Source organism: Lutra lutra, chromosome 12 (genome assembly GCF_902655055.1).
Source record: "Lutra lutra chromosome 12, mLutLut1.2, whole genome shotgun sequence".
NCBI classification, from domain to species: domain Eukaryota; kingdom Metazoa; phylum Chordata; class Mammalia; order Carnivora; family Mustelidae; genus Lutra; species Lutra lutra.
Window position 1 is genome coordinate 63,964,672 of NC_062289.1, and position 16,089 is coordinate 63,980,760.

The 16,089-nt window shown below is 62.5% G+C and overlaps 2 protein-coding genes across 3 annotated transcripts; both read right to left on the reverse strand.

Annotated features, from left to right (window-relative positions):
* Positions 1–209: 209 nt before the first annotated feature.
* GP1BB (glycoprotein Ib platelet subunit beta) lies at positions 210–1,530 on the reverse strand. The gene is made up of 2 exons (XM_047698111.1): positions 1,344–1,530; positions 210–1,090 (listed from the first exon to the last, which is right to left on the reverse strand). The coding sequence occupies exons 1-2, from the start codon at positions 1,351–1,353 to the stop codon at positions 486–488; spliced, it is 615 nt and encodes a 204-aa protein (XP_047554067.1). The 5' UTR covers positions 1,354–1,530; the 3' UTR covers positions 210–485.
* An 86-nt stretch (positions 1,531–1,616) lies between these two features.
* On the reverse strand, positions 1,617–10,469 carry SEPTIN5 (septin 5). Of its 2 annotated transcripts, XM_047698110.1 has the most exons (12): positions 10,321–10,469; positions 10,174–10,184; positions 5,538–5,634; positions 5,342–5,428; positions 4,966–5,089; positions 4,744–4,878; positions 4,447–4,564; positions 4,236–4,337; positions 3,352–3,448; positions 3,118–3,253; positions 2,780–2,882; positions 1,617–2,669 (listed from the first exon to the last, which is right to left on the reverse strand). In XM_047698110.1, the coding sequence occupies exons 1-12, from the start codon at positions 10,361–10,363 to the stop codon at positions 2,613–2,615; spliced, it is 1,110 nt and encodes a 369-aa protein (XP_047554066.1). In that variant the 5' UTR covers positions 10,364–10,469; the 3' UTR covers positions 1,617–2,612. The 2 variants fall into 2 exon arrangements, with proteins under 2 accessions (XP_047554066.1, XP_047554065.1); XM_047698109.1 differs by lacking the exons at positions 10,174–10,184; positions 10,321–10,469 and adding an exon at positions 6,284–7,102.
* Positions 10,470–16,089: the final 5,620 nt, after the last annotated feature.

Consider the following 16,089-nt stretch of genomic DNA (forward strand, 5'->3'; position numbering starts at 1 on the left):
GTCCGAGTTCTTCCGTGCTTTCCACTTGAAATTCTGCGAGAGTGAGTGGTCTGGGAGAGGTCACTCACTAACCCGGTGTTTGGCTGGCAGTTATTCTGGGTGGGCGAAGAAGGGATGCGTCGCCTTGAGAAGCCTCCCAAGGCTGTTCCTGCGGTTTGCGGAGGGGAATTTCCGGGTGGCGGGGCACAGAGACCAGTCAGATAGGGAGAAGGGTTTATTCTGCGCTGGAGTTTGGCGTGGGGGACCTCGCCGGCGGCTGGACTGCAGCTTCCTCCCGCCCTTGACCTGCCTCAGCGGCCCGGGCACGCGGCGGGCACGCGGCGGTGGGGCGCGCGCCCGGCTCGGGGCCTGTAGGGGTTGGCGTGGTCTTGGAATTCGTGCCCAGGCAGAGGACGAGACTCGTCCGGGTCAGAGCGAGGGCCCCCCCGGGATGGACTCTGTCGGGTCGGCGGGCCCGCGTCGCTCAGCGCTTCTCGGGGCTCCTCTCAGGACTCGCGGGCTCCCGCGGGCTCCGCCACCAGCGGGGCGGTCAGCGACAACGGGTGCGTGGCGCGGGCGCGGGCGCGCAGCCGGCGCAGGCGGCACAGCAGCAGCAGCAGTAGCAGCGCGTGCAGCAGCCCGAGGCCGAGCAGCAGGAGCTGCGCCCCCAGCGCCTCCCGGCAGAGCGCGCCCAGCGCACAGGCGGCGCGCAGCTCGTCCTCCGCCAGGTAGGGCAGCAGGCGGCCGCGCAGAGCGGGGGGCGCGGCGCAGCGCAGGTCGCGGTAGGGCGCGCGCTCGGGTCGGCCGGCTAGCCAGGCGCGCAGCGGCACCAGGTGGCAATCGCAGCGCCAGGGGTTGGCCCCCAGGTGCGCGAGACGCAGCACGGGCAGCGCGTCCAGCAGTCCCGGCGGCAGCGCAGTCAGATTGTTGCCCGTCAGCACCAGTTCCGTCGTGTCCAGCGGGAAGGCGGCGGGCAGCGAGGCCCACGTCAGCCCGCGGCGCCCGCAATCCACAAGAGTCCCCGCGCAGTCACACGGCGCGGGGCAGCCCGAGGCCAGGCGGCTGGGCGGCGCTAGCAGCAGGAGCAGCAGGCTCAGCGCCCTGCGCGGCCCTGGAAGGGAAGCGCCAGTGAGCCTGGAGGCCTGTGGGGCTCTTGGGCGGGGTCCCTGTGCACCCCGGGGCGCCAGGCCAGGCTCCAGCCCCCGAGGTCCGAGAGCCTTGCCCGCAAGCCTCTCCACCCCCATCATCTCGTGCGCTGGCTAGAGGTCCTCTCGAAGTCCCACCCAAATCTCCCTACGGCAGCGCCTCCCAGCCCGACTCTGCTCAAGGTGCGCAGCCGGGGCCCTGCCTGACCCCAGACTTACCGAAGCCCATGGCGAGAGGATGGTGACCCGGCTGGCTCTGGACCGCGAAGCCTGGGCTGGAGAGCCAGGCGATAAGGCTGCCCCGCCCCTGCCAGGCCCCAGATCCCCCACCAAACCGACCACAGCGCAGCCATCCGCCAGAAATAACCTGGAGGCCGAGGGGACAGGCGCTGTGGCCCCAGATAGAGCGCTATCACCAGGGCCCGCAGGCCGCCAGGGCTTCCGCCCCCTCACAACCTCCCAGGGACACATGGATCACTCTGACACCGCTGCGACTTCACCAACATTGTTTTCCTGTCACCAGGACAGGACGTGGCATTCACAACTGAACAAAACTGGAGAATGGGGTTTGGGGGGAAGGTATCATGCTGGGGGTTGGGGGTTGGGAGGGGTGGGCTAGGGAACTCAGGGCAACAGTGCTGCTGGGGAGAAGGGACCTCCGGCCACAGGCAGGGAATGGCAGTCTAGGCAGGCATAGGGGGTTACTGGGTCACCCACCACCACCCACTATTCCTAGAGCCCTCAGGCCAGGCCACAGCCATGGGTGAGGAGCATGGGTGATCACGGGTGTCCCAGCCCCACCAGCCCCATGAAATCCTTGCCTGCAGCCAGCTGCCCTCCTTTGGTCTGGAGGGATCATGAGTGCTTCTGTTGCCCAGCCCGCCCACTGAGTTACCCTGTGAGGGGGTGAGGAGGTAAGGAAAGACCTGGCCCACCTCGGCACAAAGTGAGGTCTCAGCTTAAGCTGGGTGGCCCAAGGGAGTGGGCACAGGAGGGCTCCCACATCCACTCTGTGGCACCGGGGTGGGGAACTAGGCCCAGGATGCTGGGGATCTGCTCCCCTCTTCTGCCTTGTTTTACCCACCCACCTGAGTAGGGCCTGGAGTTGGAGTTCATGGCCTTCTAGGGCAGGGGTAGATCTTAAAAGCCATGCCCCAACCTAGCAGCTTCTCCCCCAAGGCCACAGGGGGCCAGCTGTGGTGAGGGGCTGCTCTCAGGCTTCTTGGAAGCAGATACAAATGAGGGGAGAGACTGATGCTGAGAATAAATTAGGGTTGGCTGGGGGCTGTGACCCCGCGTCTCTGGGTCAGGTCAGTAACAGCTGGGAACAGTCCTGGTCTGGGTCACTCTGGGACTGGGGTTGTGCCCAGGTCTGTTGCAGCTCCAGATGATTCCAGGGTTGAGTCCAGGCCAGTTGGGGTCCAGGAATGGGAAGGGCCAGCCTGGAAACTGGCAGTCTATCCATGGCGATGTGGGGCTGGGCTGGGGTCACTGGTCCTGCATTTGCTGCTTCATTTTCTGCAGCATCTCCTGCATGCGCCTGAGCTGGAGGGGAGACAGGAAGAGTAGAGGATGGAGTGAGAAACGAGGAGGAGGGGCCTGACCCCACCCCACCCCACCCCTAGCCCCTGCTCCTCCCCTGGGGCCCTCATCACCTCCTCATCCTTCATTCTGATGAGCTTTTCTGTCTCTGCGTCAGGTGTAGGCAGTGGCAGGATGGGGATGGGGCTCTCCATACGGCTGTCCTGGGTCAGTTTGCTGTGGGGTAGACCAGAGGGCGGGAGTTTGTCTGACACCCAGCACTAGGAAGGCCCTCCCCCTCTGAGCTCCCATTGGCTGTGGGAGGACAAGATGCACGGTGGGTGGAGGGAGCTATCAGGGAGCCGGGGGCCAAGAGCAGGTCTGGGTGGGCAGCAGGGACCAGCCCTCTGTTAGGGAAACGAGACTGGGGGTCGTGGGGCGCATGATGCGGTTGGGGGTCAGGGCTGCACACCTGGTCATCTGCTGGATGCAGTGTGCGCGATAGTTCTCATAGTGCACGTCGCATGTCACGTCCTTGAGGTCATGCATGTGCGTGCGGATAAGCATGTTACGCAGCTTCACGAAGTCGCAATGCGCCTGGTTTTCCACTGTGGGGCGGGAGTGGGTAGCGGGGGTGGGTGCAGGCCCTGGAGGTGGTGGGGGGAGCCTTCCCACCCCCTAGGCGGTGCCCCACTCCTGAACTCACCCTCCACGATCCCCCAGGGGTACAGTCGCCCCCGGACCCGCTGCCCCTTGGCCTCCACCACTGTGTTGCTGCCGATAACCGCGAAGGGCGCACTCTCCTGGGGAGGGCAGGCACACGGGCTCACGCCCAGTTAGTGTGAGTGTGGGGTTAGTGGCTGAAGATGGGCCTGGGCATGCCGTACCTTGTTGGCACCTCCAGCATTACCAACAGGCTCTCCCCAAAGAGATCCTGGAGTTGCCCACCTCTTTTGGCTTCTCGGAAGCCAGAGCCTGGCACCGCTTCTACCCCAGGGGCCCTTGCCAGGCGTGTGCCACCAGGCACATCGTCCCCTTCTGACACCACCCCCTATCAGGAACTGCTCCATCTAGCTACCTTTGCCATCCCTCCCCAGAGCTGAGCCCCGGCCTCCTGTTGGTGATGCTGACTTTGGCTGGGGCCAAGAGGCCCACTCTGCTCCTGGCCCAGCAGCCGACTATCCTATGTCTTGTCTCGCCACTCTGGATCCTGGGTCACCCAAAGCTATAGCCACCTTCTGGAGCTCAGAATTCTGGGGGCCAGGGCATGAGTAGGCTTGGGACCACAGGGCCCTGGGCCAGATCCTTATGCTGGTGACCCCTTGGAAGACGACTGAGGAGTAGGGTCAGAGTGGAGCACTAGCCAGCACTGTGCCTTTGGGTCCTGGCAAGTGCCCCAGGACACATGAACCACATGGGGCCCAAACCACACAAGCCAGTGGGGACATGGGGGACTGTACCCACCCCAGCCCCAGGTGAAGGGGCTCTATTGCCCAGACAAAAGACTCCTGTCCATTGGGTTGGACCTGGATGCTTGGCTCCATGTAAACTGACCTTCGGTTCCCTCCTCTGCCAACCCAGGCTGCTCACCTTCAGTTCCCGATCTTGCTGCTTAAAGTCCTCGTCCTCATCGGAGTCACACTCGGGGAACTGGTACACGTGGATGCCGAACTTGTCAATCTCCTCCCGGATCTGTGGCAGGGCAAGGGCTGTCAGACCCAGTACTCAGGGCCAGCCACGTTGGTACCCGCGATCAGCATGGTGGCTGGTGTCCATCCCAGAGACCTAGTCCAAGGCTCACCCGCTCCTTCAGCTTCCGGATCTCGCCAGGGACCAGGCAGTCGGCTTTGGCGATGAGGGGCACAATGTTCACCTTCTCGTGCAGGGCCTTCATGAAACCCACATCCACGGGCCGCAGGCTGCAGAGAGTAGCCAGGGCTGGTGAGGGGCAGAGCGGGGGTGGTGGGGGGCCCGGGGAGAGGCTGGGATAGGCTCAGGGTGGGCAGGCTTGTGAGCATACGGCCAGGGGCCAGGCAGTGGCTGGTAGAGCCGTGGCGCTCTGTGGAGGTGGGAGCCCGTTCCAAGGCTGCTCACGCACCCATGGCCGAAAGGGGAGATGAAGTATAGACAGCAGTGCACGCGGTTGTCTTGGATGTTCTTGCGGTTGAGGCCGCTCTCGTCGCGGAAATACTGCTCGAACTGCTGGTCCACGTAGTCAGTGATGGGCTTCCAGCTGCAGAGGGACAGGAGGGTCTGTGAGGCCAGAGGGGAGGCTGGGCCAGCCTAGGCGGAGACTGTCCCCCGGCCGAGCTCTGCTCACCATTCCGAGTTGTTGACAGCATCCCCGAAGCCTGGCGTGTCCACAATGGTGAGCTTCAGCTTCACGCCCTTCTCCTCGATGTCCACTGTGTGCTTCAGGATCTCTACAGTCTGGCTGATGCGCTCTGCGGGGGTTGGGGCATGGTCTGGGGGGGGGTGTCTCTCCATCTCCCAGTTCCCACCCCCACTGGGCGGCCAGGACCCTTGTTCTCATTCATTCTCATATTTGCGCCTTGGCCTGACTGTGATCTGGGCCACTCCTCCTGGACCCTGAACAGGAGATCCATGCTGTGAGAAGGGAGGAGCAGGGTCCAGATCTGGGAGGGAACCCTTTGAGGGGTCACACAGCAGGGAATGGGGAAGCAGGGCCCACTCACCCTCGGCACTGAGCAGCTTCCGGTCCTTGTACAAGTCGGTCAGGAAGAGGCTGTGGACCAGTGTGGACTTCCCCAGGCCCGACTCACCTGCCAGCAGGTGTAGTGGAAGAGTCGGGTTAAGTCTGAGGCCCCTATGACAGAGCCTGACTGGCTAATGGCCCAAGCCCCCCCCTGCCTGGGAGTCCAGCCCACTCACCGGCCACCATGAGCGTGAAATCAAACCCCTTCTTCACAGACTTCCGGTGCACCTGATTGGGCAGTGTGGCGAAGCCCACGTACTGCTTGTCGATATCCTGGGGGCCGGGCAGGGCAGGTCAAGGGCATGCTGGAGTGCCTGGGGCAGTCTGATGCCCCATTCCCTACCTGGCTCAGACATGGAGGCAGCAGAGGGCAGAGTCCCCTGGGTGGGGAGTTTCAATGGCACAAATGGGGTGAGGGCCTGTGGGCGAAGGTCTGGTGGTGGAAAGGCAGTAAAGAGGGTGGCAGGCATCCTTGCCCAGCCTCAGCGAGGGGCTCTGCAGGGACCTGACAATGTGTCTGTGTGTGTGGAGTTTAGGATGTCTGGCTTCGGCAGGCCCAGGCTGTGCCCTCCCTTGGGTGGTGGGAAGAGGGCGCCAGGACCAAGACCCCTCAGACACACCCAAGGTCCTTCACAGGCCGGAGAAGCCCCCTGGCCTCAATACTCACCGTCCTGAGTGTACCGGGGGTGGGAGGCCCCATTTGGCCTTGATCCAGCCTCGGGGGTGGCTGGCTGCTGCTACCAAGGCGGAGCAAGGGCTATTTATAGACAGCGGCAAGGCGACGCCCCCGCCCGCGGGGTCCCAGTGCCCACCCCAGCGGACCCTGGCCCTGCCGGTCCCTGTCACGTCCCAGAGCTCTCGGGACGGGCCCTGGAGGGCGCACACACGTTGACCCACATTCCACTCCCCTCTCCACACACACCTTGAGCCGCCTCTGGGCCTGGGTCCGCGGCGACAACAGCTGCTCCACCAGGCGGTCCTGGGGCGCTGCCAGCGAGTCCATCGCGGCGTCCGCACCTCAGACCCGGTCAGACCCCCGGGGGCCGGGCTTACAGGAGGGACTTACGCGCGGTACTGCCTTGAAGGCCGGTTCTTGCCCCCGTTTTACGGACGCGGGAAGTGAGGCTCAGAGAAGAGACGTGGCCCACCCGGGGTGCCGCCGACCCTGGAGGCCCTGCGTGCCATGCCTGTGCCTCTGCCGACCACCCCGAGCCGCCCGCGGCGTCGCAACCACAGGCAGGCCCCGCTCCCGCACCCGAACCAGAGGCGGGGCCTCGCCAGCGCTGGCGGGGGGTGGGGGGACAGGACCGCCCCACCCGTGCGGTCGCTGGGAAACAGTCGCCTGGAAATTGGGCCGCAGGCGGAGCCACCGGAAAGCTGTTGCGGAGGGCAGGGCCGAGCACAGGCGCGCATAGGCGCGGGGGCGGAGTCCCGCTGTCGGACCTGAGGCCTCTGTCCCGGCGTCGCGACCACCCGAGTGGGCGGGTGGGGGAAGCCGGGGCCCACCCAAGGGCCCTGGGGGACGCGGTTGTGGCCTCCCCGCGCCCGGGACCCCCCCAGGTGCAGCGCGGCTTCTGCCCGCCAGAGGGCGCCGGGGGTGGGGGAATCGCTCCCGGTACCCAGGCTCACCCACGCGGGAACCGGCCCCCTCATTCCTTCTCTCATCGCAGAATTGGCCCGGAAACCTCCTGGCGGTGTCACGGCGCTCCAACTACTCACAGCCACACCCCTCCCTGCACTGCTCCCTCCTTCCTCCCGTGTGTGTGTGTGTGTGTGTGTGTGTGCGCGCGCGCGCGCGCGCGCGGGGGGGGGGGGGAGGTGGCAGGGGTGTTCTTGACTGGCATGGCCTCCCCAGACGCGTGGGAACTTGGAGGGGTCAGAGCCCACTTCCCCAGCTTGGACAACAATCCCCCCAACCCCCCAACCCCCCACCCCCGTCCTACACCCCCCACCCCCCCATCCCGTTTGCAGAAGCTTAAAGCTGGGGATGGGGGTTAGAGCACTAGAGGCCTACCCACCCTATCTCTGGAAACTTGGAAGCTGCAGCCAGCACTGGTCACAACTGCCCCCATACCACTCCTGTGAGCAAATGTGGGGGTGTATGTGGAGTAAACTTACCCCCTGCCCAGTATGCGGCTCCCTCTGAGCTTCCTCGCCTGCTCTGACGCACAGGACAAGGCCTGGGGGACTGGAGACCTCCAGCCAGTGTAACTCTCACCTTCTGTGACCACCCCAGAGACCACAGGCATCTCCCGAGCTACCAGACCCTTTCTCACCCTTTCCTCCAGGACCCCACCAGAATCTGAACCAGCCAGTGCCAGCTGGGCAGAGGGAGGCTTGGAAAGGAGCTGCAACACGAAAAGACATACTCCTTGGGCTGTGCGTCAGTAGGGAGAACCCCCCCCCCCCCCAGCTCTTCCCCACCCTGGTCCTCCCTTCTTGGCAACCCTGGTTGAGGGGCCTTTGTCCATCTGTCTAGGCTCATGACGCTGCTGTGGGGCCTGGCACCTGGGGAGGAGGGATGGGTCCACAGCTGGGAACAGGAGAGTCTTTCATGCAGAGGAGAGGAGAGGGGAAGCCACAGGGCACCTCCCTCAGCTGTCTCGGAGGGGCCCTCAGTCCTTGCCTTGAGAGAGCCTCCAAACTGGCCCCAGGCCTCTGCCATGCTAACCTGCAGGAGGGGTCTGGCCCAAGTCCCACCCAACCTCCACCAGCAGGCCCACTGTAGACACAGCCCCTCAGCCTAGCCCCCCCCCCAGACAGGTTGGCATCTCAGGCTCAGGGCATCTCCAAGGTAGACACCCCTGGGTATGGGCCTCAGGCTGAGAAGGAACCTCAGCACCCCACAGCCCCATGGCCAATGGAGCTTGTTACTTTCAGATTGCCTCAATTTCCCCATTGGTAAGGCAGAGCCTCTGGGGAGGCCCAAGTCAGGAGGGTAAGAGTCTCACTCCCAGCTCCCAACCTGCCTGTCCCCACACCTGAACTCACCCCAATAGAGCCTGTGGACTCCCTGGGGGAGCTCCAAGGAAGGGACCCTGCCACCCCCTCCCTCTGGCCCATGAAGTACAACAAATACTCCTCAGGGCTTCCTGAGCCATAGACACAGCTGCGCCCACCTCCTCCTGGTGCCTGAGACTCTCGAGGCATTTCCATTCTTAGAATCACTGGAGTCAGCTCTAGAAGCAGCCGCCAGAGCCAACAGAGCACCATCGTTGCCTGAGAGCCGGTGGGGGCCAGAGGATGGGGGCAGAGGGCCACCAGAACTCCCCCCGACCCTCTTTCCCAGTGCAGATAGACTATGGCTCAGTAGCACCAATAATGCTAACAGTGAAACTGCCACATGCTTCCAGCTCCCTCCAGATCCTAGAGAGCCTGCCCCAACACCTGGCTCCCTGGCTTTGTTCCCGGGGCTCCCCCTTCCACCTGCATGATGCCCTCTCTCTTGGGTCCCAGAGGATGGGCGAGGCTGCCTCCTAACTGACCACATAGGATGGGCATACACAGGCCTGAAGGGGTTCATGCCTCTGCAGGAGGGGGTCCCTATTTGGTACTGGGCAGCAGCTGCTGGGCCCAGTGACTCCAAGTGCCTGCAGGCCCCCGAAAAGGTGTGGGGGCTCATCTTCCAGTCCTTGTCTCTTTCTCCCTCAAACAATAGCCTGGCAGCTTGTGTCCCTGCATCTCAGGCATTGTCTGACCTGCCTTGATAGGAAGGCGGCTCCTGGCTCCGGCTCCCTGAAGCAGCCCTTGCCAGCAGGGTGAGGTTGAAGGGCCCCTCCCCAAGAGCCTCACTTCTCCCGGGGTTGGGTGCGTCCCCGCCAGGAGACTGGGAGCTGGTAGCCGGTGACTCCCGGCCCTCACCCCACCTGCTGGGTCTCTCCCGGGGCTGCCACCGCACCCTGGGCCAGGACTCCAGGGTTCCACCCAGCATCTACCCACTGTGTAAATCCCTATCCCTGCCGAGGGCAGCCCAGGCTACCATGGGGGCAGAGTTGGGTCCAGAAAATCCCCCAAATGTGACTGAGCTCAAGCCAGACAGGCCCCAGCAGGGCTGCCCCAGAGCCCCCTTGCCCACCTGGTTACCCCACCCCTACCCCACTCTCAGGGTATCTCAGCTCTGTTGAACCCCAGCCTCTGCTGGATTTCACAGTGGGTGCCCAGGTCAGCCTCCTGTCGGGCCCTGTGTTCTCATAGGACAGGGACCAGGCCAGCCCCTTTGGAAAGCCACAAGCCTATTTGTACCCACTAGGTTGGAAGACCCGTGCTGGACACAGGCATGACTCAGACCAGGCCCTGGAGGCTCCCAGACTGGGGAGGAGGCCTGGCCACAGATCAGCCCACTCAAATTGGTGTGTGGGGAAGAAAAGGCAAAAGATGCACAAGAGTGGGGTGGGGCTGCTTAGGTTCTAGGTGCTGGCTGGTGGACAAAGACCCCTCCCCAAGCCTGTGGCCTGCTATGTCTGTGCCGTCACTCAGGACCCCCAGCACGAGGCCCAAGGCCAGGTCAGGGAGTATATGCTGGAGCTGGATCAGTGGAAGAGGGACACCGGGCCCATCCCCCCAGGCTGGGAGGGGCGCCCATGCTGTAAGGGTCAAGCGCCAGGCCCCCAGCGGCCTGGCGCCCAGTGCTCCCCTTCCTATCCCCGGGCGCGGCGGCACTGCCCCAGCTGACCATCGGTTATCGGTTATCGCGACACGGAGGGATGACGGCTGGCGGGGGCGGGGTCGTGCCTGGGCGCCGGCAGCGACGGTGCCACAATGGGTGACAGTAGGCCGGGGGCGGGGGGAGGGGGTGCGGCGGCGCGCACGTACCTGCTTGTCCTCTGCAGGGTCGGGGTCGGGTCAGGGTCCGCGTCCCGGCCGGCGGGCGGAAGAGAGAGGAAAGACACCGTGAGAGGCAGGCGGTCGGGCGGTGGGGACAAAGGCGCGCGCGGGTGCGCGGGCAGGCGCCGGGCTCACCTGGGGTCGCCAGCTTGCTCTTGTACCGCAGGCCTGTGCTCATGGTGGCCGCCGGCGGGGGGGACGGGGCGGCGGCGGGCGCGCGGGCGGGGCGCGGCGATGAGCGGCGGAGGCCGAGGCCAGGCTGCGGGGTGACCGGCCCCTCCGCGCCGCCGCCGCCCGCCCCGCCCGCGCGCCCGCCAGCCAATCGGCGCCCGCCGCGCCCACGCGCGACCCGGCTCGGCCGGCGGGGGCGGGGACCCAGGCGCCCCCCAAAGGCCCCGAGCCCGCCGCCTCCCGGCTACGCCCTCGCCTCCAGCGGCCCGCCAGCGCCCCGGGAACCCGGAGACGCCCGCGCTGCCCCCGCCCACCGCGTGGCGGCTGCCCGACTCCCGCCCCACCTCGCGTCTCCCGTGCACAGGCCTGGACGCCGCCTCCTTCGTTCTCCAGGGACCTCGGTCCTTGCCTCGGCCTCTGACCTAACCTCCGTGTGGCCCTTCCATAACGCCTGCCCTCCCCCTCCCCCACCCCGGGTGCTGCAGCCTCCTGCCAGCCCCTCCTCACCTCACCATGGACGTGGGAGATGCTGGCCAGGGGAGTCCTGCTCCTGGCCGCAGCAGGAAAGGTGATGGTCACCGCATGGAAGGTCGGATGCCCGGCCAGCGCCCCAGCTACCCTGCTGGACTCAGCGCTGGACACACCTGCTCTGGAAGGAGACATACCTGGGCAAGCTGCAAAGGCCAAGCCTCTGGACAGTGGTCCCTCCTCTCTTTTCCTGGCTTATTTTCTGGGATTATTTCTGAAGAGTGACTGAGCTGACATCTGGGACAGGACATGGCCTGACCTCCAGCATGCCTGCCTTCCCACTCCCCTCCCCAGCCCTGTACCCTCTGCTCTGCAGATCCACAGCCAGACCTGCCCCCCTCCCCAGAGAAGGGGGGGGCAGGGAGATCCCAGACTTCTGTGCTAGAGGGCAGTTAGGGGGACTGAAGGCAGGGTCAGGGTCTGCACCCCATTTGCAGATGAGGAAGCTGAGGTCCCAGATGTTTGCTGACTTAGCAGGATTCAGATTCCTGTCAGATTCCAGACAGATTCCTGTCTTCTGTTACTATCACACTCCCAAGTACCTTTAGCTTCCCTGAAATGCCGCCAAGTGGCACATCTGGAGCATTCAGTCCTGTAGAAAGACACAGCTTGGCCTGTGGTCACCATCTCCCTTGGCGAAGGCCCCCTTAGAAGGAGATGGCTGCTGAACCTTCTACACGCAGGAAACCTTCCTCTCTCCCCAGCCCCTTGTGTGCCACTTGGTTGGTCCGCTGGTCCATGGGCTCCTCCATCTCTGAACCCCCCGCAACTAACACAGAGCTCTTTGCCCAGTAAATGAAAAAGCCATCATTGTTCTGCCAGATTCTGTGGCAAAAGCCCATTTCCCCTCTACTGGGACACCCACCTGCTCCAGAACTTGACCCGTGTGGAGACACTCCACCGATCCGAGCCCTCATCCAAAGCCTCAGGGCCAGATGTGCTTGGAATTCAGAATTTGTCATATATCTTGTACATTACATGAGATCTCATTGGAACCTGTGACTACACCTCATAAACACATTAAGGCATTTGTAGTAAACCGTTGTCATTCACACAAACTGGAATAAGCAAAGGCCATAATATAGAGCTACACATCAGCTCAAGGCTGGCTTTGTTACAGAGTTTTGAACACCTTTAAGTTTCAGAGCTTTGGGGGAATTTGGAATTGTGGATAAAGGAATGGGATGGGGAGGGAGCACTCCAAGTGATAGACAGGACTTCTGAGGCTTCATCAGCTCTGAGAGGCTCAGTGGGAACCCCATTTCAGGGGGCGTGGAGCTTTGCAAAAATGGTTCAGTTGGTGAAAACTGACACTTGGACATTTAGCATGAACTGACCCATACAAGCCTGGGCATGTGGGTACAAAGGAGGAGGCAGGAACTTGTCCTCGATAAGGCAGATGTGTCTCTGTGAAGGGCCCCCTCGGGGCTCCAGACAGCCCTGGGTCAGGCCTTGAGGGGAGTGGGCTGCAGGTCAAGGGCATAGCTTGGGCAGAGGGTGGGAGGTGCACATGTAGAAGAATCATGGGCTTTGCAACAGTTCTGGAGATGGGAGACAACAAGAACAAGGAGTACTGCCTAAACATGTCTTAAGGTAAGTGCACTCCAAAAGCATCCATGCAGAAATGCTGCGGGGTTGGGGACCAGTGTCTTAGGTCTGGAGTGGAGCCATGGAGCAGTGTGCAGCTGATGGAAAGGAGACCAGACCCATTCCCTAGAAGCAAAAGGTGTCAAGGGCAGGCCTGGGTCAATGCCTTCTGTGAAATGCCTACCAGAAGCGGCTGGCCTGGAAGGAGGAGGGGGAGGCTTCACTCCTTGCTCTGGGGCTGTGGTCACCCAGGACCAAGTCCAGCAGATAGCCCCAAACAGACATACTGGAGCTGTCCCCTGTCTAGTTGAGAGACCCCAGGGTGGCAGCACCCATTGACTGACAGGCAGAATATCTGCCTGGGACATTTCAGAGGCCAGGACTGGAAGGTGCTGGTGGGGTGTGGCTCCAGTTCCCCTAGATGGGACAGCGTAAGTCCTCCTTCCATTTCTCTAGCCTGGATACTGCCAATGGGAGGGCCTGAGCGAAACCCTCACCCAGCTCCTGCTGATCAATCAGTGCAGCCCTGAGGGGGATGGGCGACATGGGAGGGGGCGGGAGTAACAGGCTTGGACCCACTGCATTAACCTAGGTAAGGGGCTGTGGCCTTGCTGAGTAGGCTCTGAGCCCGCTTCCCCAACAGGCGGGAAAAGTGCTGGCTGTGGTTCAAAGAGAAGTAAATAAGACACTCCTGGGTGGGGGAAAAATGCTACTTTTTAATTCATAAGGAAAAGAAGTTAATGAGTGAAAAAACAAGTTACATCCAGAAAAATCTGTTCAACCAACTTGGGCTACAAATAGCTTGATGCTTTCCAGAAAAAAAATGTTTTCTTTTAGTTAAGAGGCTGCCTTCAGCCCCATGCTGTGTTTCCCTCCTCCCTTCCACAAACTTGTGGGCGTCAGTGTGGTCACACGGGATGGAAGATGGCCTCCCAGGAGACCTCGAGGATGGTGATATCCACGCAAAGACGAGTGGCAAGCAAAGCAGGTGCCAGGGTTCCGAGGTTTGCTTCAGGTGACACACTCCCAAGTCACTCCCAGGGATTTGTCGCTGAGTATGGGAGCAGTGTGCAGAGGAAGGCAAGATCAAGTTAAGTAAAAACCTGCTTGGGTTTTTGGGTGGTGCTCTGCTCGGGGCTCTTCTCACCTCATCTCTCTGCCTCTTCTCCCACCTGCTCTGCCAGCTTCCACATCCAGCCCCGCCCACCCCCTTCCCTCCAGCCACACTGTCCTGGACACTTATGTGCAGCATCCTCCAGCTTCTGGCTTGGGTGACTGTACCCCAACGTCCCATGTCGCTTTCCTGAAGCGCCCGCTCCTCCCTGTGCAATGCTGGGACCTTGAACCTGGCTTCAGGCCAAGGTCAAACAAGGGCTTCCTCCCCTCCTGAGGTAGTCTGAGCGTCCTGGTTTCAGGGGATGGTTCCCTGATCTGCTGGAAGGTGAGTTCATTCTCCCCTCCCCAACTCTGGTCACCCTCCCCCTACCTACATGGCTCTCTCTGGGGCAGCCCCGATGCCTGATAGGGAGGGGTGTTGTGCCCTCCCCCCTCACAGACTGGAAGCAGAGGTTCATAATGTGGTGAGACCACACAGCTGGACCTCCTGGTCCAGGCCTCATTCCAGTAAAGAGAGGTGACCTGCCTCCAGCCCTGCCCCCTGACCAGCCCCAGTCTGACCCTCTACCAGCTTGGTGACCAGATGCCCTCCTGCCCCCTGCCTCTGTCTGCTGGTGGGCATTGCCTCCACACCCCGGTCCTTGCTGGTCCCTCTGCTCTGGCTCAGCCAACCCCATGAGAAGACCGGAAATTACCCCTAGCCCCGGGGCTCCCCATCAGAAGTGTCGCCCCACTCTTGCGTGTGCATCCCACAGCTTGGTGCCTCTGTGCGTCTGCTGCTTGGACAGCTCATCCCCACCCCCTCGACCCTGGGGGAGCCCAGGCCTCGGAGCCTCACGCATTGTCTCCAGCACCCCCCGCCTGCCTGAGTGGGGTGCGTGGGCCCCTGGAGTTCTGGGGGCGGCTGTCTCACAGGGAAATGTGTGTGCAGTTAGGAGCTGCTGGAGAAGGCTTTTCTTGATCTCCTTGTTAGAAAACTGTAAGGGGGTCACGACACACGCCCGTCTTCCTCACCAATCAGAGCCGAGTCCACAGCAGCTGCCCCTTCCAGGAGGGTGCTGCCCAGCCCCATTAAAGCGGCCTGTGTGTGGCAGGGGACAGAGCAGAGTTCCAAGTGGGGCAGAGCCACGGTCCACACCGAGTTGCCCATTCACTGGGCAGCTGGCGGAGGGCTACAAAGTGTGCCTGTGCTCTGAGGCAGTGAGCCAGCATGGGGACCTGGGGACCCAGAGCAGCGGGTGAGGGGTTCCCCCCCGGCAAGGATCAGTGGGGGGCTTCCAGCCACATCTGATGAAACATAGTCCCCTGAAGTGTTCTGGGGGAGGTTGTGGAGCACAGCTCAGGGCAGGAGCAGGACCAACAGGACCCAGAGTGCAGTGTGACTCAGTACAGAAGAGATGTCTGACCATGTCCTCCAAAGGGGCCCTCCAAAGGTATACAAGCAGGGGTCAAGAGAAGATGAGACCTCCTTCAAAGCTTCTTAGTACCTCTGAGGCTCTGTCTTGCTGCAGCCCTGAGATCTCAGGAGAAGCATAAGGTAGAGATGTGAAATGTGCCAATATGGAATCTCTCCCAGAGGCATGCAAGCATTGTTAAGATCCCTTGTGAAAGAGTGTGGGGCCAGAGCGCAGGTACCCGGAGCAGCCCGGCAAAGTAGGGAAGCTTCCCGCCCTTTCCCTGTGACCTGCCTTTCCTGCCAGAGAAGGCCAAGGGTTGGGATTCCAAAGGCTGGCTCTGGCTCCCCCCCGCACCCAGCTCCTGGGTCTGCCATGTGAGCATCTGGCTGAGACAGATCAGGAAATCCCCCCAGGATAAACAGGATGCAGGGAGGACTTCGGACCCTGCCACCCAGCCATGCAGGCCATGCCCCTTACTGGCCTTGGCACACGCCTGGTCCATAGCACCTACACAGTGCACGCTGGCCACAGGGCCATGGCACCCCCCTGCCCTCCCAGGGAGGGTGTGGCTGATCAGTGGTGCACGTACACTGCCTATCACACCCAGGCGAGAAAGCAGACAATAGGGCCCTCAGAACGGGCGTTAGTCACCTGGTTTCCAAGGTCTCTGGTGACTGGATACAGCTGGGCGAAGACAGGGATTCAGGTTCTCCTCCCCATCCCTTGTGCTGGTCACAGGCTGTGGAGGATCCTGCTGCCTATGCTAGCGTACCATTGAGGTGGGAGCCAGGGTTGGGCATTGGTAGGGAGTTAAAGGAGCTATATCATCTCTGAGGCCTGGCTGGGCACCTGCTCCTTCCTCCAGGGTGAAGACAAGGGCTCTCCCTGCCTCCTCTCTGCTTCCAGGTGGCCAGTCCCCACTGGGTATTCTTTGCACACCCACGGTAGGCCAGAGCCTTGTGCTGCCCTCAAGGGGGCTCTTGGTGGATGGGAGACAGACCAGCCGCCATACACTAGGAGACCTCCACACTCCTTCCACTAGACGAGCCCAAATGTCTAAAGTCTGTGGCCAGCTAGAGACAGCCTTGATAATGCGTGCAGGAAG

Bases quoted from the DNA above. Each gene is read 5' to 3' on its own strand.
- SEPTIN5 (XM_047698109.1), bottom strand. From the start codon at position 6,364: ATGGACTCGCTGGCAGCGCCCCAGGACCGCCTGGTGGAGCAGCTGTTG. The intron at 4,338-4,446 runs GTGAGCCTTGGA...GCCCTGCCACAG, and splicing joins TCCGGAAGCTGAAGGAGCGG to ATCCGGGAGGAGATTGACAA. The intron at 3,449-4,235 runs GTGAGCAGCCTG...TGCCCTCCCCAG, and splicing joins AGCAAGATCGGGAACTGAAG to GAGAGTGCGCCCTTCGCGGT.